The 24992-nt window shown below is 40.9% G+C and overlaps 1 protein-coding gene across 2 annotated transcripts in view; it reads right to left on the bottom strand.

Annotated features, from left to right (window-relative positions):
- FMN1 (formin 1) overlaps positions 1–21926 on the bottom strand; it is a 355246-nt gene extending 333320 nt beyond the window's left edge. For both annotated transcript variants that reach the window (XM_045823499.1, XM_045823500.1), the window contains exon 1: positions 20078–21926. In XM_045823499.1, the coding sequence (XP_045679455.1) occupies positions 20078–21926 (1849 nt within the window). The remainder of the gene's footprint in view (positions 1–20077) is intronic.
- Positions 21927–24992: the final 3066 nt, after the last annotated feature.

Here is a 24992-nt window from a genome sequence, read left to right as displayed (position 1 = left end):
AGAGATCACTTTTCAAAAAACAAAAACAATGAAGAAAACCTTCTTTGTTAAGCAATGCCAAGCCTCAGTTAACTTTGCAAAGTCTAGATGACTCCTCTATTATTACAATCACAGAATCAAAATATTTAGAGGTAAAAGATTCTCAAAGATGGATTTTCCTCAGAGATTTATTATAACTTATTCATTTTACCAATGAGTAAATAGAAATTCAGGTATATTACCAACTATATTTCAATTATCACATAAGATAATTGAATAGAATCATTCTATTCTATACTTAATAGAATATACTTAAGTTATTCAATACTTAATAGAATCTTTACCACAATTTACTTAATAAGCAAGTAAATTTTTAGTTTATTTTACAAAACTTTACCTTTTACTTCATATTAACCATAAGCCTAAATAATTATATTTCTTTAGAATGGAGTTGCTTTATCCCCTTGAATTTAGATGCTAATGAAAGTTCATTATTAATGGTACAAAGGCCACAAAGCAACTGCTTATTGGGGAAATCTCAAGGGCTCCAAAGTAAATACCAAAGTAGCTAGTGTAACTCAAAGTCATTGAAAATTCAAAGAAGTTTCTTGTTACCTTTAAATTGGTGGTGGGAACAGAATAGGGAGCAAAGAACCAAAGCTGAAGTTAGTAGATCTGGAGTATTCTCTCACTGAACAGTTACAACACTCTACATGTACATGGAGTCTCATTTTCATTACCTGTACCATGAAGGCACTCGGCTCAAGGACCCTCCCAGCTTTAATATTTTATAATCTCTGTAAAAAGAGACAAATATCAACTAAGTCATATTCTCCCATGTGAGGTTTATAGAACAGCTGTTGGCTTTTAAAAAAGAGATTAAAAATATTTCAAATGCCTTGAAGGTGTATATATCCACACTTAGCTTTCCTGACGGATGGCTATATATATATATCTCCTCAGGATTTATATATATCTAAACACATCTCTAGGCAGAGTATACTTCTTTCATTTTTTCCAGAATTAAAAATAAATCCTGATAGTACTTCTAAGCAGCAATACACCTAGAAGAAAGGCAATGAGTAATGAAGAAAAAAAAAACAATTATTTTGTCCTTGCACAGCTGTCTACCTATGGTGAAAAGAGCCAGCATATCAGCTTAACCTCTTTAAACTGACGGTGGGACCCACAGTTAATAATATACTCCACTGTAGGTAATGAGTAATTAAAAACTCTTTTCAAAATTAGAGTTTAATAATATTGTAATAACTACATATGGTGCCAGGTAGGTACTGGAAATATCAGGGGAACACTCTGCAAAGCACATGATTGTCTAACCACTATTCTGTACACCTGAAACCACCAAAAAATAATACTGAATATAAACTATAACTGAAAAAATGTTAATAATATTTTTTAAAGAAAGAAATTTGAAGTCAAGAGAATTAAAGTACTTTCTCCAAGGTCAAAAGATATTAGTGTTTATCTTGAACTAATTTTAGTGGATACATCAAAGAGAAAACAAAGCAAGCAGGACGAAGCATCTGACTTTCAGCCGTACTGTGAAGAGGGCTGATCTTATGGAAAAAGCCACTGGAACAGGTTCACTCAGCCATGCAGTCTACCTCTGCCAGTCAAGTGTCTCACACTGTGATAAATGCCAGAGGCACGTAGGAAACACGTTATGATTGCTGCCATCCAGGGGCTCATAATCGAATTAGCATCAGGGACTTGCAGGTAAACAACATGACAATGCCAAGTGTGTTAAAATGGAAGAGGCACAAAGCACTACCTGGAATAGGCAAGAGGAACTGCTTAACTCTAACCAGGAAGCTTAATGGAAAAGATGACATTTCTGCTAGGTTTTCACCGATGGATAGTTTATCATGGAAACAGCATGTGCACAGGCCCAGAAGCAAAAGAAAGGAAGGAAGAAAAAGAAGAAAAGGTATTATTAAATAAATTTAAAATTCCTGATTTTTCCATTCTGATATGTATGAAATAGGATCTTATTTCAATTGTCATTTCTCTAATTGCTTGTGAGGCTAAGCATATTTTTATATATTCATCATTCAAACTTTCTCTTAAGTGAACTATCATCTATTCCCACTTTGTCCCCCTGGGTAGTTTGCCTTTTATTTATTAATTTGTATGAATTCTTTATGCACTTTGGATGCTAATTCTTTGTTAGTCATAAGTACTGCAAATATCTTCTCCTAGTTTTTCTTATTATTTTTAAAAATATCATTTGTTACTGTTAAATGAGTTTAATTTCATTTAATTTCAATTTTATATTATTTTAATATAGACAAGTTCACTAATAATTTTCTTTATGGTTTGTGCTTTTAAGAAACCCTTTCCAATGACTTCCATATTTGCTACTAAAAGCTATAAAGTTTTGCTTTTTACATTTCAGTTCTAAATCCACCTGAAGTAGATTTGGTGCATGGCATAAGGTAGCTCCAACTTTTTTTCTTTCCATATGGATAATCCATTGTTCCAGCATCATGTATTGCATAATTTATCCTTTCCCAGGCTTTGTACTATCAGCTGTTGCAGGTAGGATACCCTGGGAAATAGACTGAGAAGAGATTTCCACACAGAAGGTCTAGTGGAGAGAGAGGGGGAGGCAGGATTCGGCAGGAGGAGATGCAGCCACAGCAGAGGCCTCGGCTGATCGCACAGGGAGCTCTGAGGCTGGGGTGGGACTTCAGAGCTGTCCTGCACAAGGAAACAGGACTAAGCTCTTGCACTATCACACACAGACCAGCCATGGAATAGGGCTGCACTTGAGGAGCATGTGGACTCTCTGCAGGTGGCAGTTCCAGAGTAGGGTGAGGTGTGGCAGTGAGGACAACTCAGCTGTGAGCCATCAGCCAGCAACATACCCAGCAGCTGAGGCGACCAGGGCCTTGATCTTAATAGGGGAGTCTGGGTGGCATAAGCAGTATCCACTAAACAGCCTTTGTCATGCATCCCCTTTCCAATTTTACTGGCTCACTATTCTTTTGGACTCTTTTTCCTATGAAATAATTTCTTGAATTGTATCCATCCTGATCCCCTGCATGAAATCCAATTTGCCAATAGCCCCCTCCAAATATGAACCCATAATCACACCCCAAACTCCACATTTGTCAGACTGTATAGAGTACAGTAGTACATTTTTGCCCTGGATATGAATTATCCATTACTAATGTAGTCTGGCTTTTGTTTCAAACAGTCACACCCACTGGCTCAAAATCAATATGTTGTCAACTAAAGCTGAAACCAAAGTCTCCTATGTCCTTTACTTGTAAGTGGATACTTTACTCTAAATGCAGGATGTTTCCAGTATCCTTTTGACTTCAGTCTTGTTCCATTTAGCTTAGGCAGGATTTAACAAGCTTTGATTCTGTCACCTAACACTTCTTTCTCCGTCTCAGTTTTTCTCCAAAGTTGACTAAGAACACCAGGTTGAAAAGAAAAGACCGGAGCAGGGCGGGGAGCAGCGAGGAGTCTTGTGACATGCAAATGACACCTTTCTGCATTTTGGCACAGATCCATTAATCAACACTCTAAGTGAGATGGTTTGCCTGGCTGCAGGCCCCGTGTGGCTTCATACAGAGGTTGTCTTCCCAGTCCCTGGAGGCAGGGATCTTAGAGTCATCCTTGACTCTGTTTTCTTCCTCAACTGTAGATCTGATCAAATTCATCTAGTTCTGAATCCACAGGTTCCAAAACCTATTTCTTATTACTACCAACACCAAAACTATAGTACAGGCCTTTTGGGTTCTTGCTCCTGTTTGGAATTTATCACATTCCCACTAGTGCCAGAGCTATTTGCCTTGGAATACAAAGCTGATAGTCATTAAACCTTTTAGTGGTTTCCCACCTGGAAGAAATGACAGTAAATAGTGCCCCTGGGGGAGGAGAAAATGCATGCAGTTTCTCAAGAGGTAGCCTGCAGAGAACAGCCATTTAGAATATCCATGGGCCTCTTTGGCATACAGACTATTGTATTGGGCTCACTAAGGATAACTGAAAGGTGACAGCTCTTTTTGAGGCTGCCATTTGTAATAATAAAAACAATTCCTCATATTTGTCGTGAGCTTTCATGTATGCTGTCTCATTTCATACTCACAGCAACTCTGAATGTGGTATTATTAACCCGTTGTTGACTGTGAGAGGTGGAGAAGTTACATCTTTCTTACTCACAGACACATAGATAGCAAGTGGTATAAGCAGGATTTAAACGTAGGTTTCCTGACTTCAAGGTCGAGATAGGGGGTGCTTCATCCTCAACCCAGCTCACCTAAACAGGTGCATGAACTATGGCCTATTTAGTATGAAAAGGAAAAAGCCATAGGAAGGCCAAGGCATTCTGAAAGGACAGCCTCTGAACCTCTGAAAGGAAAATAATGCCCAACAGACATAAGGAAGTGATTTTCCTCCATTAACAGAGGCTAGGATTCAACAGCTTCTACAGCTGAGAAGCAAATGCTTTCCTGATTCAGGCTAGACATAAATTATCATATGATTTTTCAAGACATTTGCCCTTAAAGGAATTAGAAAGATGGCAACAAAATAGAAGTGCTGCTCTTTACAATAAAGCTGCAGATGTGTGATTGTAGTATCTTAATGACTTATTAAATGAAATCTTGTAATTCCACCAATATTTGTTGATAACATAAAACTGGCTATAAAAGCTATATACTGAAAGCCTAATGGATGCTCAGATACAATTTGGAGAAGTAGCATCGTTGGAGAAGCAGCAGCAAGCACTTGGAAGGCGTCGATAGTTATTTGAAGACATCTGTATCAAAGCCAGAATGCTAATATTATGATTGATGGTAAAAGTTGTGATCACAGCAACAAATATCACACAGGAAAACACCATTCTACCTTCAAGAATAGCATTCTACCTTCCTGTGTTAACACAATGTACAATGTCAGTAGGATAATAAAACAAATAATAAACTTTTCATGTTTATAACTGTATAGGTCTAAATAGGAATTCAATTGTTTCTCAATGATAGCTCATTTATGTCTTTTCCCTTTAATAAAATATTTACACTTACAAGATTGTGAATTCATTTATCATAGCTACACACTAGCATAATAATTTATGTTCTTATCTTGGTCTCCACTAACATGGTTAAAGACGAACAGCCCTGCTACACTCCCAGAAATTTTGGTTCAGTAGGTCTGGAGAATGGGGTCCAAGAAACAGCATTTTAATAACTTTCTAGTTGTGTCTAATAACACTGTTTATCTCAGGAACCACACTTTTTGATAACCACTGTTCGACAGCACACTGACCCTCCCACTAGTTAAAATGTCCTATAGTCACATCTCATTTTCCATGGTGAATCTCTTATGTACAATAAACAAAAATACATTCAACAGTTAGCTATTGGGCCAGCATTTATACAATATATGCTCTAAGCTACATCTAATGTGATGCTATATATTAGAGATACAAAGATAAATAAAGCTTAGTCTTTGCTTTCATAGAGTTTATGTTTAGACAGAAATGGAAGCAAATAATTATGGTGTAAGGTGATAATACTTAAATTCTATGAAAGTGGAATGAAATTGTTCATTCTATAATAAGGAGAATCAGAAGGCTCTATAATTGTGATAACTTTTAGGACTTTTAACTTTCTCTTGTAATAATTTTAGACTTATAGAAAAGTTGAAAAATAGAGAGTTTCCTATATCCTTCCCATTTTGCATAACCAAGGTTAAGATGAATTTTGAAGGATGCATAGGAGTGTATCAAGGTATCTCATGTAAAGAAATAATGCATAAATAAAACCATTGAGTTATAAAATACTACTAATGATATCTAAATATTTTTGTAGAATTATGTGATAGACACTGTGTCAAGCCTTTTAAATATATCACTTAAGCTTACAATGACTCATAAGTATTTAAAATATTATTTATTATACAGACACTATTCTCACTCTCCTTTATAGACTAAGGCAGTTGCTAATCTTCTGGTAGGTAGCAGAGCTGGGATTTGACACTGAAGTGTTCTGCTTTCACACACACACTCACAGTCAATATATTAGGATTAATGATCCAGAAATGGAGAACAGTCTATTGTATATACACATTAGGTTACATTAGGGAAGGCTTTGGGGACAGGGTTCTGACAGTGGAAGCAGAACATAAGACCAGAAAGGAGAGTCCTAAATAATGGAAGGATACTATGGTAGGCAGAATTCTAAAAGAGTCCCTTAGATTCCTATCCCTTGAAAACAGAACTTGTGAATATCATGGCACATCACTTCCATGATCCAGTTACACTACACGGCCACAGCAAAGGCAAGGGAAACCTGCAGATGGAATTGTGATCCCTGGTGTTCTTATACTGCTCCATTGGTTTGGGGCCTCCAATGCTCATGCCATGATATAAACTTATTTATTGTTTTCCTGGCCTTGATTTCTGCTTCCACTCTTGGAACCCTGTCCCATAACCTATTCTGTAAGGATCCTGTTCTGCTAGGTAATAATAGCAGTTTTATGGGCAAATTAACACAATGAATTTCATGGGAATCAATCACATGGCCTCAACTTGTATTTGCATTATACACAAATATTTCACAACAGTGCTTTCACAGAGAAGGCGGACTTCAATGGTGGGCACCAGGCATTTAGTAGGTGGGCCTTGCAGGATGCCTTGCATCAGCCTAGGAGAGTCATAAGGACCTGTCCAGTCTTCTAGTTCCCCAATGTGTTGGTCATAAAGGGTACCTTCATGCAAATATGCTGGACTTTGATCATGTATGATACGACATGGTTAACCTGTGACCAGCAAAATGCATGGAACGGTAAGTTGCCTCTGGTGTCCATTTCCAGTTTGATCACTTTAGACTATATATCTCAGTGACTGCTGTTGACAATAAAGTTAAGTCTCATCTTAAGATTAAAAACGGGTTCCAAATGGTCTGTTCATGAAAAATTGATTATGTTATAAAATTATTCCAGTTAAAAGAACAGTTTCTTTGTTCACAAAAAAAATGTGGCTTTGAGAACCCAAGTTCCATTTGATTTTAGTCCTGTCCTCGGAGTATATTCAGGTTCCTAAACCTATGCAGAGATTAATACTTTTAAGGTTAGTTAATAAATAGAGCATCATCTATCAAGATAGCATGATAGTAATCACATAATATGGTATGAAACCAGTTTCATTCTGTTTAACATAGGATAAATAGGGAGCATTTGTCTCTGTTACCAGTTGGCAGACTGAGTTTTCTCACCATTCATTCACCCGCTTATATATTCATTCAACAAAACAATCATTGAATGCATGCCTGAACATGCACTGAACCTGGCTCCAGGTAAGTAACAACGAACACGACACTGTTACTGTCTTTGAGGAGGTCTTTTTAAAACATGAAAATAAGAAACATCTGTTTCAGTTCTGATATATTCTATCACCAGCAGAAACGGGTTCCAAATGAAGATGAGACACCAAGAACATGGTGGGGACAACCCACTTCACTCTGCTATGACACATCAGCTGAAGGAACTGCCAAACATTCCATTTAACTATTCCTAGGGCACTCTGCCCCTCACAGTCACTGCCTTTGTAACAGGGTACAGCCAAGAGGGGGGACCCCAAATGGGGATTTGGAATGGGGTCCAGAACCCAAGGTGTTCAGGAAATATTAGGATGTCCTCACCGCTTCCCCTACAGGTGTGGGTTGGGGGAACGGACACATGGAGCAGGGCCATTGAGAACTGTTTCACATAGCAGCAGCCTTGCAGCTAACCTCTGGTCATTTAACATATCTATAACTTTAAATGGTTGCATAGATATGTTAAATAGCTGTGGCCATACTCAGAGCCAGGGGAATGGAAGTAACTTCCCCACCAAGAGTAACTGGGGGGGAGGTCCCCCAAGTTACAGCGCCTGTGTAGGAGCTTGGAGAAGATTGGCTCCATGATATGGGGCCACAGCTGCCTAGACTGATGATGGCAGCCCAATAAGCTGGAAAGATATGAGAGTACTGGCAGGGGTAACTGATTGTAGGAAGAGTTGGAAATGGGGCTGCAGAGGAGGATTGGCGCGGGGATTTAAACCCAGACACAGCAGCCATTGGAGAGAGAATCATTCGGTCTTTAGCAGAGTGGGGACTCCCGCAGCCCTGCGAGAGAGAATCACCATGTGGCTTTAGCAGAGAACTGCCACTCAGCTTTGGTAGAGTGGCGACCCCCCTCCTCGCAGCCATTGAGGGGGGAGAACCACGCGGCTTTGGCAGAGTGGAGACTCCCGCAGCCATTGTGCAGAGAGGACCATGCCGTTTTGGCTGAGTGGGGACTCCCGTGGCCCTGGGAGAGAGAACCACAAGGCTTTGCCAGAGTGGGGATTCCCACAGTCCGGGGAGAGAGAGAACTACGCAGCTTTGCCAGAGTGGGGACCCCCGCAGCTTTAGAAGGGGAACCACCACCCGGCTTTAGCAGAGATCACGGCACACAGCTGATGGTGCCGGGAATCAAGGGAGGCCTACCAGCCGAGAGGGATTATTGAGAAGAACCGGGGGCTGCCTGAGCCACAGACTTCTATTTCTTTTTCCTGAGATATGGTACCCCAGACTGGGCAAAGGGGGAAGGAAGGACTGTATGTGTTTGTGGGTGTTTTAAGGGACTTTGGGATTTTGATGAAGATATTAGGTCACTACTTTAAGTCTGAATAGCATTAAATAAACGTTTCCTCTCTTTTTCACAAATCTCTGGCATTGAGAGACGTCTTTCCTCTGGCAGCAGACATAACAAACCTGGGGATGTTTCTTTCGGTAATAGTATATTGCCTCAGCCCCCCTTAGCCCCTGTTGTTCGGTAACACCTTGTCACTCGTAAATTAGAGGGTGGTTTTAAATTAAAGTCAACAGCTAAAAAATTTAATTAAACCAATACATATTGACCACCTTGTGACACTATTCAAGGAACTGAAAATCATTTAAGTATAAGATAGAATCCTACATGCAAAAGCTTGATGTGAATTTGAGATTGACACAGAAAAAAATGGAAGAATATTATAAAATATGTATACTAACATAATAACTGATGTTCCAAACCTATTGTTTTCACACACAATAAAAGATATCAGGATAAACAAAATTAATATTAGTTGAAGAAATTGAAAAAGCTGCCCTACCCAGGTGGCTCAGGTGGTTGGAATGTTGTCCTGTGCACCAAAAGGTTGCAGGTTTAACCCCCAGTTGGGGCACATACATACCTAGGTTGTGGGTTCAATCCTCAGTCAGGGCATATATGAGAGGCAACCACACAATGCTTCTCTCTCACATCATTGTTTCCCTCTCTCCCCCTCCCCCTTCCTGTCTCTCTAAAAGCAATAAACATATATGCAGGCAAGTATTAAAAATAAATAAATTGGAAAAGCTATGTAGGGGAAAGTTGTGACTTCAGGTGGTACAGCAATAATTGGTAGGAAGGAAGAAAAGGGACTTTGGATTTGCTTTTGTTATAATATCCTTTAACTTATGATTTCATGATGGAATGGCATTAGTATAAAAAATGTAATTGTAATTTCTTTTTACTTACTTCAATTCAAAACTGAAACCCCCCTGATTACATTCAAAAGCTATGAGTGAGCCAGTTTTCAGCTAGACTCGGTAAAGAGGACATCAGCGTTATCAGCTATGGTCACTATCACCAAGCTTTTTATAAATTAGGTAGAAAATCAAAACTAATGTACAGACCGAAAATGCTATGTAAGTGACTTAAAAATAGAAGTAAATGTAGCCACTTTAACTGAGAGAAAATCAAGAAATCCACATAGAATAGGCCAGTTATGAACTGTTTGTAACACCATTTCATCACTGAAAAACATCAAAAAGAGTAAATTATTAAAATCCTTTCTCCCTTCTGAGGTAACAATGCTCTGTAATTATAATAAAGCTAATATTTTCTAAAGCATTTTCAATATTATGTGGGGGACCCAAAAACCCCTGGAATTTATTTATAAAAAATTGCATATTTATTCAGACATTTAAACTTCAGTCACCTTCAAAGTACTCTCCATTTAACGCAATAAACCTATCAAGCAGTTTTTTCCACTGCTCAAATCAGTCTTTGAACTTGTTGATTTTGATGCCTTTTACTGCTTCTGCCATTTTTTGTTTCATCTCTTCCACTTCGGCAAGCAAAATGTTTCCTTTTGAGGACTTTTTTCATCCTGGGAAACAAACAAAAAATCGCTTGGGGCCAGATGGGTGAATGGGGAGGGTGGAGCAAGGGAGTCAAGCCATTTTTGGTCAAAAACTGCTGAACACTCAGCATGGTGTGGGCAGGTGTGCTTGTAAATCACCCATCCTGAAATGGGCAAATGCGCTGAGTCTTCAAAAACAAATTCACTGAAGCCAAACGCAGCCTCTTACAGCAGTGCCAGTTGGTACACTGATACACTCACCTAGAACAGGAAGCCTGTATTACAAGGGGCTTGCCCTCCAGAAGATTATTCTGGTTTATTTTGGGTCCCCCCTCATATGTTACTTGATTCTCAAAAGAACCCTGTGAATTAGATATTATTTTTTCCAGCAAATGCATCTTGGAAGTAGCAACAAGGTACAAAATCAGTATGTCTCTAGCCCTACCAGTGTTGGTGCGCCCCTCCCCCTACCCATTTCTCTGAATCATTCTAGGGATCATGTGGGCTCACAGATGCAACTCTTCCATTATCACTGCTGTTCGCTCCTGTTCTGTTTAACGTGCCTCTTAACGCTGCTAGAACTGTCACCAGGGCTGGTGCAGCTAAGGTGCCAGATGGGTTCCCACGGCACTACTGCCTGCCTTTCCCACCCATCCACTTCTCCTTAGTATGAGATAAAGGCGGGCTTGCTCCACCAGGTGCCCGGCCACACTGCTTCCACAGCACCTCGAGCAGGGACTCTTCGACCACAGGTCTGTGTACTTTTAGGCAGACTCTGTCTTCAATATCTTAAGGAAATTTTAGTAAAATTACTCTAACTTTTCACAATGCTTTTTCCATTGAAGTCTTCTCTCCCTACCACCCAACCATGAGTCCAGAGTACTGAGCCAGCAAAAAGCCTGGAGGGCACACGTCATGCTGTTTTCAGTGCTTTTCTGCCCCCCTGGGGCAGGTGCCTCCTCCTGTGCCTCAAATCCTGCTTTCCTTAGAATGAGCTCAGCCCTGTGACAATCCTTTGGGCACTGAAGCACAAAGCTCGCAACAGGTCTAACCATGTAATTATCCAGACGTGCTGAGACCCATGTCTGAACCCAGGGAGACTATATTTAGGCTCCAGCCACATATGTTATTTACTCTCTCTACAACTGCCCTGGGCGAACACAGAAACCAACAGCTTTAATCAGTCACAGGATTATTTTGGGGCTCTCCCCACAAATGCAAAACTGTTAAGTCATAATTTTAGCCCTGGCTGGTGTGGCTCAGTGGATTGAGTGACAGCCTGTGAACCAAAAGGTCGAAGATTTGATTTCCAATCAGGGCCATGCCTGGTTTTCCAGCCAGGTCCCCAGACAGGGGCGTGTGAGAGGCAGCAGGTCAATGTATCTCTCACACATTAGTGTTTCTCTCCCTCTCTTCCCCTCTCTCTAAAAATAAATTAAAAAAATATTAAAGCCCACCCCCCCACACAAAAATTTTTTTAAACTTAAACTTAAACGCAAAAAACCTGTATCAGAATATTTTAGGAAAAATAGGTGAAACCTGGATGATCCAATTTACTGCCTTATTGAGAATAAAACTGTGCCAAAAAACCCTGAATCTCAATATCTGAAACCCTCACTCGCTTGGTAGGAAGTTACCATAGGTCTTTTCTCAGGGTCTTCCCTCCCAGTTATGCCCTTCACGAGACCCACAAATTACGGGGTTGAGGACCGCTGCCCTCACCTCCTTGGACTCTGTCACTCTGCTGCCCTTGGGCTGCTGACAACCTCTTCTAGACCACTGTGGCTGGGGCTTTGCTCTCACTCTGGTCAAAAAAGTTTCTGCCCCTCTAAAACTGTTCTTCCACCTGCAAAGCTACTGGGCTTCTGAAGACAAAGTTATTCCTTCCCTTCATGCCAACACCCCTCCTGCTAGATTTCGAGAAATTATCTGTATACAGATTGTTTGGTCCAGTCCTGTTCTCTCATGATACTTCTTCCATTGTCCACTGTCCTTCCCTATTATTCAGTATCCTTCAAGGACCCCATGAGTCCCTCTACCTCCGATATATATCTGAATCCTAATCTGACCTAATCTCAAATTCTTACCCATAAGGCAGTGGGCCACAGAAAGCCTCTTGTCCCATATACTGGAGCGATGCATGACTGTGGAAAGAACTCCAAGACCTTCTGTGAGAGTGAGGAGACTCTGGAACATGAGACAGCAGGCAGCTGAGCTTCCAGGGCACTCAGAGGAAATCTGGGGGGATGGTCTAGCCTAATATCACAGCCCAGAGGCCACAAAAATGTACTAAACAGCATGGGTTGATCCCCATTTAAGGACTCTCTAACAGGAGTTCCATATGATTTTTGTAAGTGATCAGAAAGTGGACGAAGTAAGGTAGGCAGTAAAGGTCATTTATCTGATAAAAACTATCAAGAGGTAGAAAGTAGGTCCAGAGTTGGTGTCTACTGGTTTCAAAAAGCATCCCCTCCAGGAGAGTCCATGAAGAATAAAACAAAACACATACCTTCAATATTCAGTACTTTATCAATTTGATAAAATGCTTTTAATCCAATGATAACCTTCAAAGTTTGTCTTATTTTTTGTGCCCCAACTAATGATACTATGAGGCAGAATAGTTGAGTGATGTGAAAACATGAGAAGGGGGAGGCAAAAGTATGTTTATAGGTATTTGTATGGAAAATAATACAACAGCTAATAAATTAATAATATACAAGTAAACTCTGTTTCATGTACTCACAATCGTAAACCCACTTTTGCCATACCCTGTACATATTCAATAAATATTTTTTCAAAACTTAATCTCTATTTATTTGAAAAACTCTCTTCTCTTTTAGATTTCTTAGTGGCTGTTACTTTTTATCACAGTGTTAATTCTGCCATGTCTATATTTCTTCAAAAGAGATCAATGCATTTGGCCTAGGACCACAGACTACCATCCTTGCTTTAAACCTTGTACTCTGAATCAAGACTAGAAAAGAGACAAATGAAAAACAATTCAACAGAAGGTGCTATCCTCAATGCCAACTGCATATTAACCAAGCAAATATTCATTTATGTAAAGCTGGTTTGGGATTTTTAAATATCAGGTCTTGGCCTTGAAAGCATATTCTTTTTTGAGAAACACAATCTGAATGAGAAAAACACTTTTTTATAATAGGAGCTCAAAATACAAGTTGTTGATTGGTAGAAAATCTATTCGATATTTCATATAAAAATTAGTTATTCTTAATTTGATATAATTGGGGGGGATATTTTTCAATTTTTCTCATGTTTTGCATAGAAAGCAACCAAGCACAACATGTTGTCAATCACTGATAAAGACAAGAGATTTTTATTTGAAAACCAGATGAATTTTTCTGAATTCACAGGCTGAAAACTGTATTAACAGGTCTTCCAATTCATTCACTTCTTCTGTTTTTTAACTTTAAACAATAAGACAATTGACCTAATTACATTGAGAGATAGAAAGGTCATAGAGCAAAGGAATGAAACAGTGCAATAATTATTTATTACCAAGATAACTAGTGTTCTATAACAAAACATATACCCCCCCAACACATATCCTTCTTTACCTTATTGCTCATTTAAAATACCATTCTATAAACAAGTGGGACTTTGTCAAAATGAAAAGCTCCTGCACAGCTAAAGAAAACATCAGCAAAATGAATAGGGAACCAACCACATGGAAAAATATATTTGCAAATGATACCTTGGACAAGGGTTTGATCTTGAAAATATATAAAGAACTCATATGACTTCACTCCAGGAAGACAAACAACCCAATTAAAAGTGGGCAAAGGACCTGAAGAGACACTTCTTCAAGGAAGACATACAGAGGGCCCAGAGACATATGAAGGGATGTTCAGTATCACTAGCCATCAGACAGATGCAAATTAAAACCACAATGAGATACCACTTCTCATTCTGACCAGTCACTCTGACTGGTCATTCTGACTGGTATGAGATACCAGTCAGAATATCCACCATAACCAAATCAACAAACAAATAATGTTGGCGACATTGTGGAGAAAAGGGAACCCTAGTACACTCTTGGTGGGAATGCAGACTGGTACAGCCACTGTGGAAAACACTGTGGAATTTCCTCAGAAAACTAAAAACTAAAAATGGAACTGCCTTTTGACCCAGCATTTCCACTGCTGGGATTATATCCTAAGAACCCTGAAACACCAATCCAAAAGAACCTATGCACCCCATTGTTCAGAGCAGCACAATTTATAATAGCCAAGTGCTGGAAGCAACCTAAGTGCCCATCAGTAAATGAATGGATCAAAAAACTGTGGTACATTTATATGATGGAATACTATGCAGCAGGAAGAAAGAAGGAGCTCCTACCTTTTGCGACAGCATGGAGGGAACTGGAGAGCATTATGCTAAGTGAAATCAGCCAGGTGGTGAAAGACAAATACCACATGATCTCACCTTTAAGTGGAACCTTATCAACAAAACAAACAAGCAAACAAAATATAACCAGAGACACTGAAATAAAGAACAAACTGACAGTAACCAGAAGGGAAGTGGGAGGGGAATAACATGGGGAAAATGGGAGGGGTCATCAAGGAACATGTATAAAGGACACATGGACAAAGCCAAAGGGGGTTAGGATTGATGGTGGGAGGTGGGGATGGCTGGGGTGGGTGGGAGTGGGGAAATGGAGACAATTGTACTTGAACAACAATTATTTTTTAAGTTTTGAGGTTTTTTAAAAAGATTTAATTTATTTACTTTTAGACAGAGGGGAAGGGAGAGAGAAAGAGAGGGAGAGAAACATTAATGTGTGGTTGCCTCTTGTGTGCCTCCAACTGGGGATCTGGCCTGCAACCCAGGCATGTGCCCTGACTGGGAATCAAACTGGTGACCCTTTGGTTCACAGTCCAGCACTCAATCCACTGAGTCACACCAGCCAGGGCGAACAACAATTTTTTTTAAAAGGAAATACATACATACATACATACATACATACATACCATTCTATCTTTCTACATGTCTTGGTCCTTGTGACTTAATCTATCTGCATCGTCTTGTCTCTCACTTGCCCCTGCAGATCCACTCTCTACCCTTCTCCACATGTGCTTGGCTCCAGAAGGCTGACCTTGTAGATCACATCTACCAACTCCCTTAACATTTTGCCTTCTGGTTGGTTCAGTTAGGAGAGGTTTCCAGGCAGAAGATCAAAGAAAAGTGAGGCCAGGATATTTATTCCCACAGCTTCCTCTCTGCCAGGTACCCCTACCACAGGCCACTGTTCCTGACACGTGGTTTTCTCCATTCAGCTCCCCTGTCTGAGGTTCCAGTGACATCTGCTCCCCTTGTTCCTTCAGGCCTGGGGATGTCAGTCACCTGTCAGCACTTGTTTAATCCAGGAGCCTTTTCCAAAGTGCCTCCCCCTGATTTCTGGATAATGCTCTGTTCTCACCTAGCCCCATGTCCCTGACTAGTCATTTTAGGGTACTGCTTTCACAGCTCCCCAGCAACCTGCATTTCCCTTCCTGGCAATGCTGCAGTCTCAATGCTGAACTTTTGCCTCATTAAAGGACATGGCAGAAATACAGAAAAATGTGGTTTATCTATAATCCTACTACACACATACACACAACCACTTTAGGTGTATTTTTTTCTTTAAAAACTAATTAAACAGTCACTCTTTAAAAATGACACATTCACCACAACCAGTGAGACAAAGTAGATGTAAAGAAAAAAAACTTAATGCTCTTCCCCAGTGCTTCTGGAGCCTCCCTCGTCATCTCATTCCCCACCTCACCCGGCCTTGTCCCTACATAAAGAATGTGAACAGTCTGTCCAGTCTTTCTCCTTTTTATTATTATTTATTTTATTTTTAGAGAGAGTGGAAGGGGCAAAGAAAAGAGGTAGAGAAACATTGATCTGTTGCCTCTCACAGGTCCCCACCTGGGGACCTGGCCCCCAACCCAGGCATGTGCCCTGATGGGGAATTGAACTGGCAACCTTTTGGTTCACAAGGAGCACTTAATCCACTGAGCCACACCAGCCAGGGCAGGCCAGTCTGTTTCTATACCTGTTTCTGTGGTATTCAACGCCATATTTAACATATATACACATATGTGGAGAAGGGTGATACTGTCTTTACAAATCCGAAAGCACGCTATGCATTACTTTGCAACTCTCTAGATATAGACCTAGTTCACTACCCTGAATAGCCTCATAATATTACAGAATATAAATATATTATGATTTATTTAACCATTTCTCTACTGTTGGACATTCAGAATTTTTCCAGCTGCCTTTGGCACTACAAACAATGCTGCAGTAAACACCCTATGCACACGTTCTTACTACTGCATCTATTTATGTAAGCTAAATTCCTAAAAGTCACCCACTGCTGGGTCAACATTACATATGGTCTCAAATGCCAGCCCCTTACTTTCTTAGAAGCATATAGCAATGTATTTCATGTCAACTTAATTATTATATTTGTTTTATATGGATTTAAGATGGTATATGCAACTTTTGAATATTATTTTCTTTCTTAACATTAATTACAGAGTTTTCTACACACTTTCTAGGGTAATCTTTCTACATACTTCTTGTATTAATCTTAAACAGCTATATATCTCCATTAATGTTGTAAGCTTTCTTTAAAATTTTCTTGGAATTGCATCAAACCTCAGAATTCAAGTAGGGGGAAATTATATCTACTTCCCATAATATATATCCAGAGAGGAATCAAAGTTTTGACAGTAGCATTAGATAGAATAAAATCTATCATAATTATGCCTCTCAACCCTCAATCCACGGACATTAACTACATCGTTTCATGGGCACAAGAATTGGTCAAATGACTCACAACATTAGGAAGAATTATGCCCGAGGCATATGCTTCCATCGCCACCTCAGTGACTTCAATCAAAGGAAAAGATCACAAGATTGCTGAGGAGCACACTGAAACACTGGGAATTTTCCTGAGGATGGTGAGCCAAGTTCATGTGATTCTTCTGGCATTAAAAGGGTCTCCTGAAGATCAAAGGTAAAAGAAATCATCAAAACAGAAAGGAATCCCAGCCCCAACACCACTGCTCAGCAGGCTTGCCCAACTAGAGGCCCTCAAGGTTTGAGAAAAGACCACATTGTACAAAGGCTTGGGAACATTCTGCAGCAGTTTCCATCCCCAAATGAAAGGCTATAAAACCAATTCCAAGGTGGGGGAGGGGTGAAGAGGAAAGCGGGTGGATAATGAGAAGACAAATTTGGCCACTAGTCATTGTTAATATATTCTCTGTTTGATCATATCACCACCCAACAAGAAATTCCTGTACGTACCACCTAGAATGAAGTTAGGAAAACTACAAAGCCAATAGGACATGGACCAAGAGCCTCTGTGATACCTTTAAGCTCTCTTCTGTGTGGACAGTATGTTGGCTTTAATGGCTTGGTCCTATGAAAAGCGGATTCCGCTCTTTCCTGGGAATTACTACTTGTCCATAACACTTAAGAATCTTCCAACTGGAAACGGATCCGATTACTTTTGCCAGACTTAATCTCTTACTTGAGCAGTTAATGGGAGCATTCAGTGTTAACACATCACTTCAATAAAATACCTGCATGTTATTTCCACAGGAAATGAATGTCCACAGACCATAAACTCATCCTGGTAATAATAGTCGACATGGGAGAAAGGAGGCAGTGGATTTAGATACAGAGCCACTGCACAGTAACAGTAAATGAGTTACAGACACCTCCTCCAGTGGGGTGAGGTGGCAGGAGAAATAAAGTGAAAGACAAAGGCATTTAGAAGCGAGAAAAGTCTCCCTGTATGGACCCGCCAGCTGCAGAAAGTCACAGAAGGATCCAGAATATGAAGAGGACTCATGGCTACAGAAAAGGGGCAATTAAAGGGAGGAAAGGGGACAAGGACACAGGAAACATCAGAAATACTCTATGGAGAACTCCTTCCCTTCATGGTTTTCAAAGGAGGGCCAAGATAAAAGGTCATGTTTGGATGTCCTAGGGAAAGGGCCCAGCAAAAGGAAAGTTACCCATGCAAGAAAAAAATGGTCACTCCTCACTCCTATTCTCCTTCCCTTTCCAACTCCTTTTATAAAGTTAAAGCACAAGCAGTCTTCCTGCGAAGGAATCCCTGTGATTTTAATAACTGGCTTCAGAAAGGGCTACTAACAATCCCAATGGAAGATCTGGAACCAAAGTAAAGGGAATAGTTCTGAGCAATTCTATGGAGAAGCCAAAGGAAAAAGTGATCATCATCTGTTGAACTTGCCCTTCAGTGGGCTCAAGGTCAATCATTTAGAAACTGAATGTCCTCTGTGCCTGTCTTGACCTAGATATGACAGAGCTTTTTATAATATTTGTATATGTAAAAAGGACAACAAAATAAAAAGATAATTCTAAATCAGGGAGACAAAGATTTACTGAAGCTCAGCATGTTTACTGCACAAGTTTCTGGATGAGGGGCACACACAATCCTAGAATTGCCAAGATTTCTACAAAGACCCTTTGGAGTGAAGGTAACCATACGACACCCATGTTGCCAAAAGTTTCTCACCTAATATTTGTAGAGAGCTTCCTTTCCACGTATTTTAAAGTATCCACAGGGAGAAAGACTTTTTCATCACTAGGGTTTAAGGATACATGCCATAAATTCTATAATTCTATGACTTTCTTGGTGATGCAGATATGTTATATTATGAAAAAAGCAAGTCTTTTCAAACTAAGATCAATGTATTACAAATAATAAGTTGAAACCATTTACCACATATTTAAAAGAGCCACCCCCTTGCCAATGATTTAGAGAAATTTAAAAATGTCAAGAATTCAAAATGGACAGAAAGCTTTTGAAGTTTTTCTTTCTTAGATAGGTATTTTTATCTCAAAATTGCCAGGATGTTTGCTCTAACCTTTAAGACGCCATATATTGTATTACAAACTATTCCCTAGACAGAGCATTGACCATATGCTGCTAAAGGGCCGCTGAAAAAGAACCTGTTACCCACACACTGGCATACAAAACCCCGAGCATCTGGCCACATTGGCCTGGAAAAATGTAATGAATACAGGAGTGGCACTTATATTGTCTTTTTTTTCCATCTTATTGAACCCACCTACAGAACTCCCTAATTATGTTCATGTAAAATTTCAAATCACATTAAGCATATAAGCCAGATTATCTCTTTCACCACTTTTGCATAAGAACTGATGTTACACCAATGGCTGTAGTAACCTATAAATAATTTATAACTTCAGGGTAAACATTACTTTGTGCTCCTTTAGGAAACTAAAAAAAAAAAAGAGGAAAAGAAAATCTGAACTAAGTCGCCTCAAATTAGACTGAATTAATCTCTCCTCTGGTAAACACGGCACCAAAACGTTTTTGGCATAAAATCATGACATTGCAAAGGTGATTACTAAAAACAAAAACAAATGACATAAACCTCTGACAAAAGACAGAAGCCAGCACACAGTGTGCTCTTGCTCTTCTGCCTGGAGAGTCCTAGGAAACTCCAGCCACTCCATCAGCACGAGCAGCAAAGTTGAGGTTAAGTGGCCAATGGTCCAGTGTTTGCATCAAAGGCAGCTATAAGTTGCTTCTTCTCTCTGCCCGTTCATTTCTGTTTCCTTTGAGAGGCCTGTGTTAAACATCTATGGAGGCCGCCTTAGCATATGCCTGCCAAAATAAAATAAAATGAAGACACGCAAAAAGCACTGCTTCTAGAAGCAGCTACACCTCTGACTCTCCAAATTACCACCATCCTCGCAATCTCCATACTCCCCTATACCACTCCCAGTTTCCTTGCTACAAGGAGAATTGACTAACAGGCTCAGGAATTTTGGTTCATTGTTAATTAACCAGCCTCTGAATAGTATAAGTAATTTGTGAATCACTGAAAAAACAGATGTAAAGCATCTTAAACAGGGACTAACCTGGAGGCGACTGGTGCTGAGGCTGAGCTGTGCCCTTCCCGGGCCCCAAGCTCTTTTCCAAAGGTTCCCCAGGCACCAACCGAGGTTGGTCTGCTCTGAGGAAGGCCGAGCTGGCTCCTTTGGTCTCCGTGACCTTCGCAGAGGATGATGGCTCCAAGGTGTCAGCAGAGGTGGACCCAGAGAAGGTACCGCTCTTTCTAGCAGGAGAGTCATCAAGAGCGGCTTCCCTCTCACCAGGCAGCCGGAGGATCTTGTGATGCTGCTGAGGACTGGGAGGCCTTGGAGATAGAGGTGAGGGAACAGGTGACATCTGTTCATTTATGCCAGACTGAGAGGATGAATTATTAAATACCATGCCTAGGGCTGCCAGTGCTGGGGGGGACGGCCTCTTCTCATCACCTCCACCCTGTGAGGATTCAGGGCCAGCACTGTGGGGCAGATCCAGAAACAAGGTTTTGTGGCCACTCAGAGACAGCTCAGCTTTCCTCTTGCTTCTAGAGTCTGGGAGGGTATGGGTGGCCGTAGTGCTGTGGGGAAAACCCAGCCTCTTCCCTTGAGTGGCTTCAACTAACTTCTCACTCTCTATCACCTTCAGGAGGACCTTGTTCACAGCTGCCTCGATGCTGGCTGCAGGATGTTCCCTTGCTGATGACTGCAATGACCTATCCCCTTGCTGCTTTTTGCTCCACTGCTTGAAACCATGAGCTCCAGCCTTGGCTCCTCGGAGGCTGAGCAAGTCTGCACTAGGTATGAACTCAGCTTGAGCTCCTGGGCAAAAAGCAATCCTTCCTTCGCCCTCAGGATGCGCTTTAACTACTCTCTGTACCTGAGCAGACAGATCCTGGACTTTGGCCACTACTCTGGAAACAGGTTTCTTCTTGTGAGCCTGCTCAGCAGACTTCCTCCGGCCCCTCTCTACATGTGAATGCTTTTCGGCGTCCTCGTGACTTCCTGAGGAACATGTTTGCTGACGTGCCAGTCGGTGAGGTGCCCTCTGTAGCCTCCCAGCACTACCATCCCCTGACTCTGTCGAGCTGCAGGCAGGGGGCAACCCTCTTCTTCCAAGTTTAGCATCCTCAGAAGCCATACCGAAGCTCCCAAAGCCAGGGTCAGGGTCCAGCATCCTGGGGACCTCTGGAGGGCAGCTTTCTGTCCTCTGCAGGGAAGAGGTAAGTGGCCTTCTTGGGAGCAAGTTGCCTCTCTCCTCTAGAAGCCAAAGATTAGGCCTTGCTCGAGAAAGAGGAATGGAGTTGCTAGAACAGATGTGGTCCCTCCACATCTGTGGAGCCGATTCCTGGCCCCCATGTCCTTTCCTTTTTGTTCCTTTCTGTGGGAGCACCTCCATGCTCTCTCTGCTTCCACCAAACCTCCGGGGCTTTTTGTTCCCATGGGTGCTCCTCTTATTGAGACAGCCCACGAGGGGCTCTCCCTGCCAGTTGCCAGCACTCTGGAAACAGTCGTCCTCAGGGGCCAAGCTCACTGACAGCTCCGACAGCTTCCCCTCCTGGTTCCCCATTGTGATTCCCAGGATGTGGTCAGAGCTTAGAAGATTGTCCAGCAGTCTCTCCCTCTCTGCTGTGAGTTTGTATAGCTCCGTGAGAATGTCTTTTGTGGGAGTCTGCTTGAAAAATATGTCTCCCGGATGTTCATTCGGCTGCAGGCTGAGGCTGATGATGTCTGACCCCTCCCTGACGTGGTAGCAGTTATGAAACCCTTTATTGAATCTGTCTAGAGTTACAGTGCCCTTGTACGAAAATCCTCTGACTTCCCCCCTTGGAAGATAGAAGCTGATGTGGCAGAGTTCAGTAATGGGCTTACACAATTGGAGGGTAGAGTGAGTGCCTTCCATTATGCCTACCTAATTATTCATGCCTCAGAGATGCTGGTCTGTGGTCAGGCTTCCCAGGCTCCGGTGCTGGGGCATGTGATGGTGGCTACGCAGAGAAAGCAGCTGACAGTCATCTCCAGCAATAAGACTGCCTGAGGAACAGGGGAAGAAAGTAGCTTGTCTAACAGAGTGGATAAATCACACACCAACACAAATCAAAGCATCACCATGACTTAGCCTTCCTCTCTGGCTGACCTCGGCCAACTCAAGGCACCATCAGGAGGCAAACTGCAGCCTCCCCCCACTCCCACCCCTCCCTTGACCAGCATAGCTTCTTTACAGCTGAGAGATGGCTGAGTACTGGAATTTTGGCCCCAAGACAAAAGTTCCTTCTTCCCACATGGGAACTCACTGTATACCCTACAGAAGGTCTCTCAATGTCTCTAGGCATCAGTTTATGTTTTTTATAAAACAGAACTAATATACCTTCCAGAAATCCTGAAGCAAGGGGACATTGAGATCCTTACAAAACATGGCCATTTTAACAACTTGTCTTTGGAATATCACTTTGCAAAAATAAGTCAAGCCTTTTTACTCTCCAAAATAGCATCTTCTAAGATTTGACATTATTTATTTAACTTCAAGTAGACTGGGGTAAAGTTATTCAGCCACCAATTTGGAGTCTCTTCTGAAAACAACTCATATATTTTGCCAAAAGAGCTAAAAGTAAAAATTTAAAGTTTAAAATTTAAATAAGAAATTCAAATTTTTTTCATACTTCTTGCCTGTTTAAGGCCAGAGGTAATGTCAAGAAAAAGCAAAAATCTGTAAGCCACTACTGGCCTTGTAGGGCTTTTCCAGTCTCTTCACCATAGAAGTGGCTGAAACATCACAAACATAAAGGCAGCTGCTCCTTCCTGTAACTTGAGGTACCAGGAGCATCTCTGTGGCTAACATTTCTATGCACAAGCATGGGGCTTAGAATTCTGTATGACAACACTTCATTTCTTTAACTAAAGCATTGCTCAATTTTCAAGATGCCCATGTTTAAAAGAAATCCTTCTGGGAAGGGAAACACAGTAATCATTTATTAACCATTGATATCTGCAATGAGTGGTTTTTGTCAGATATTTCCTAACTGGTTCTAAAGAGTAAAAAGCTACACAAAAGTACATCTTAAGTGGACCAAGAGAAAAAGGGGGCAGAGTTTTATAATCGAAACTCCTTGAGGAAGACAGATAAAGAAGAATGATAAAATGAAGGTTTAAAAAATGCAGATATCTGGTCAACCTGGAGTTGCCAGGTGGGCTCAGACTACTCACAGAAAAAGAAGTGAAACAATGTTTTTAAAGTACTGAAAGAAAAGACCTGTTAACCCGGAATTTTATATCTGGTCTTCAAGAATCAAGGTGAGCCCTGACCAGTGTGGCTCAGTTGGTTGGGCATCATTCCTCAAAGCAAAGGGTCACTGGTTCAATTCCCAGTCAGGGCACATGCCTGCACTGTGGGCCTAGTCCCCTATTGGGGGGTGTATGTGAGAGGCAGTGCATACGTATTTCTACCACACATCAATGTTTCTCTCCCTCTCTTTCTCCCAACCTTCCTCTCTCTTTAAAAATAAATAAATAAAATCTTTTAAAAAAGGTAAAATAAAGATGTTCTCAGATAAAGGAAAAGTAAGAGAATTAGTTGTGAGCAGACCTGCTGTAAACGAATTTCTAAAGAAAGCTCTTCACAGTTCCAGCCAAGACCAGGAGTAGGTAGAAATGCTTCACTTCCTCACACAGCCAAAAGAAGGATAAAAACTAACTTAAAAAAATAAACAACCAGAACTTCCAGAAAATTAAACTGCATGGAACTCCAACAACCAAGGAGTTAAAGAACCATTCATCCAGAGTGGCAGGAGGGATGGAGATGGGCAGCTGGGTGAAGAGGACCTGCCACAAAGCAGGGACTGGTAGAGCAGGAAACTAAAGACCTCTAGCTATAAAATCCTGTGGGAGTTGTGAAGGAGGGAGAAATTCCCAGTCTCACAGGAGAGTCTGTTGGAAAGTGGGGCTAGAGTGGAGCAAGTCAGTGTCATTGTTCCCTTTACAACCTCTCCCCCACAGACAGGGCCACAGTGCAGCAAAGAGGGTTGCCTTTCCCTGGTGAATACCTAAAGCTCCTCCCCTTAAAACATAATAGGTATGCAGAGACAAAGAAATATGGCCCAGCTGAAAGAACAGATAAAAACTCCAGAAGAAGAGCTAAATGATGAGGAGGTAGACAACCTATCTGATGCAGAGTTCAAAACACTGGTAATCAGGATGTTCACAGAATTAATTGAGCTCAGTCATAAATGAAGGCTATACAAAGTGAAATAAAGGAAAAATATATAGGGAACCAACAGTGAAGGAAAGAAAACCAGGACTCAGATCAACAATTTGGAACAAAAGGAAGAAATAAACATCCAACAAGAACAGAGTGAAGAAACAATAATTCAAAAAAAGTGAGGATAGGCTTAAGAACCTCTGGGACAATTTAAATGTTCCAACATCCAAATCATAGGGATGCCAGAAGGAGAAGAGGAATAGCAATAAATTGAAAACATATTTGAAAAAATAATGAAGGAAAACTTCCCCAATCTGACCAAAGAAATAGACTTTCAGGAAGTCCAGGAAGCTCAGAGAGTCCCAAAGGAACTGGACCCAAGGAGAAACATATTAAGGCACATCACAAATACATTACCCAAGATTAAAGTTAAGGAGAGAATCTTAAAAGCAGCAAGAGAAAAGGAGACAGTTACCTACAAGGAATTCCCATAAGACTATCAGCTGATTTCTCAAAAGAAATCTTGCAGGCAAGAAGGGACTGGAAAGAAGGATTCCAAGTCATGAAAGGCAAGGATCTACATCCAAGATTGCTCTATCCAGCAAAGCTTTCATTTAGAATGGAAGGGCAGATAAAGCGCTTCCCAGATAAAGTAAAGTTAAGGGAGTTCGTCACTACCAAGCCCTTATTATATGAAATGTTAAGAGGACGTATCTAAGAAATAGAAAAAGATCAAAAACTATGAACAGTAAAATGAAAACAAACTCATAACTA

This window comes from Phyllostomus hastatus, unplaced genomic scaffold, assembly GCF_019186645.2.
Source record: "Phyllostomus hastatus isolate PE091 unplaced genomic scaffold, TTU_PhHast_1.1 phas_scaffold_501, whole genome shotgun sequence".
Classification (NCBI taxonomy): domain Eukaryota; kingdom Metazoa; phylum Chordata; class Mammalia; order Chiroptera; family Phyllostomidae; genus Phyllostomus; species Phyllostomus hastatus.
This window is presented reverse-complemented; position numbering and strand designations above follow the sequence as displayed.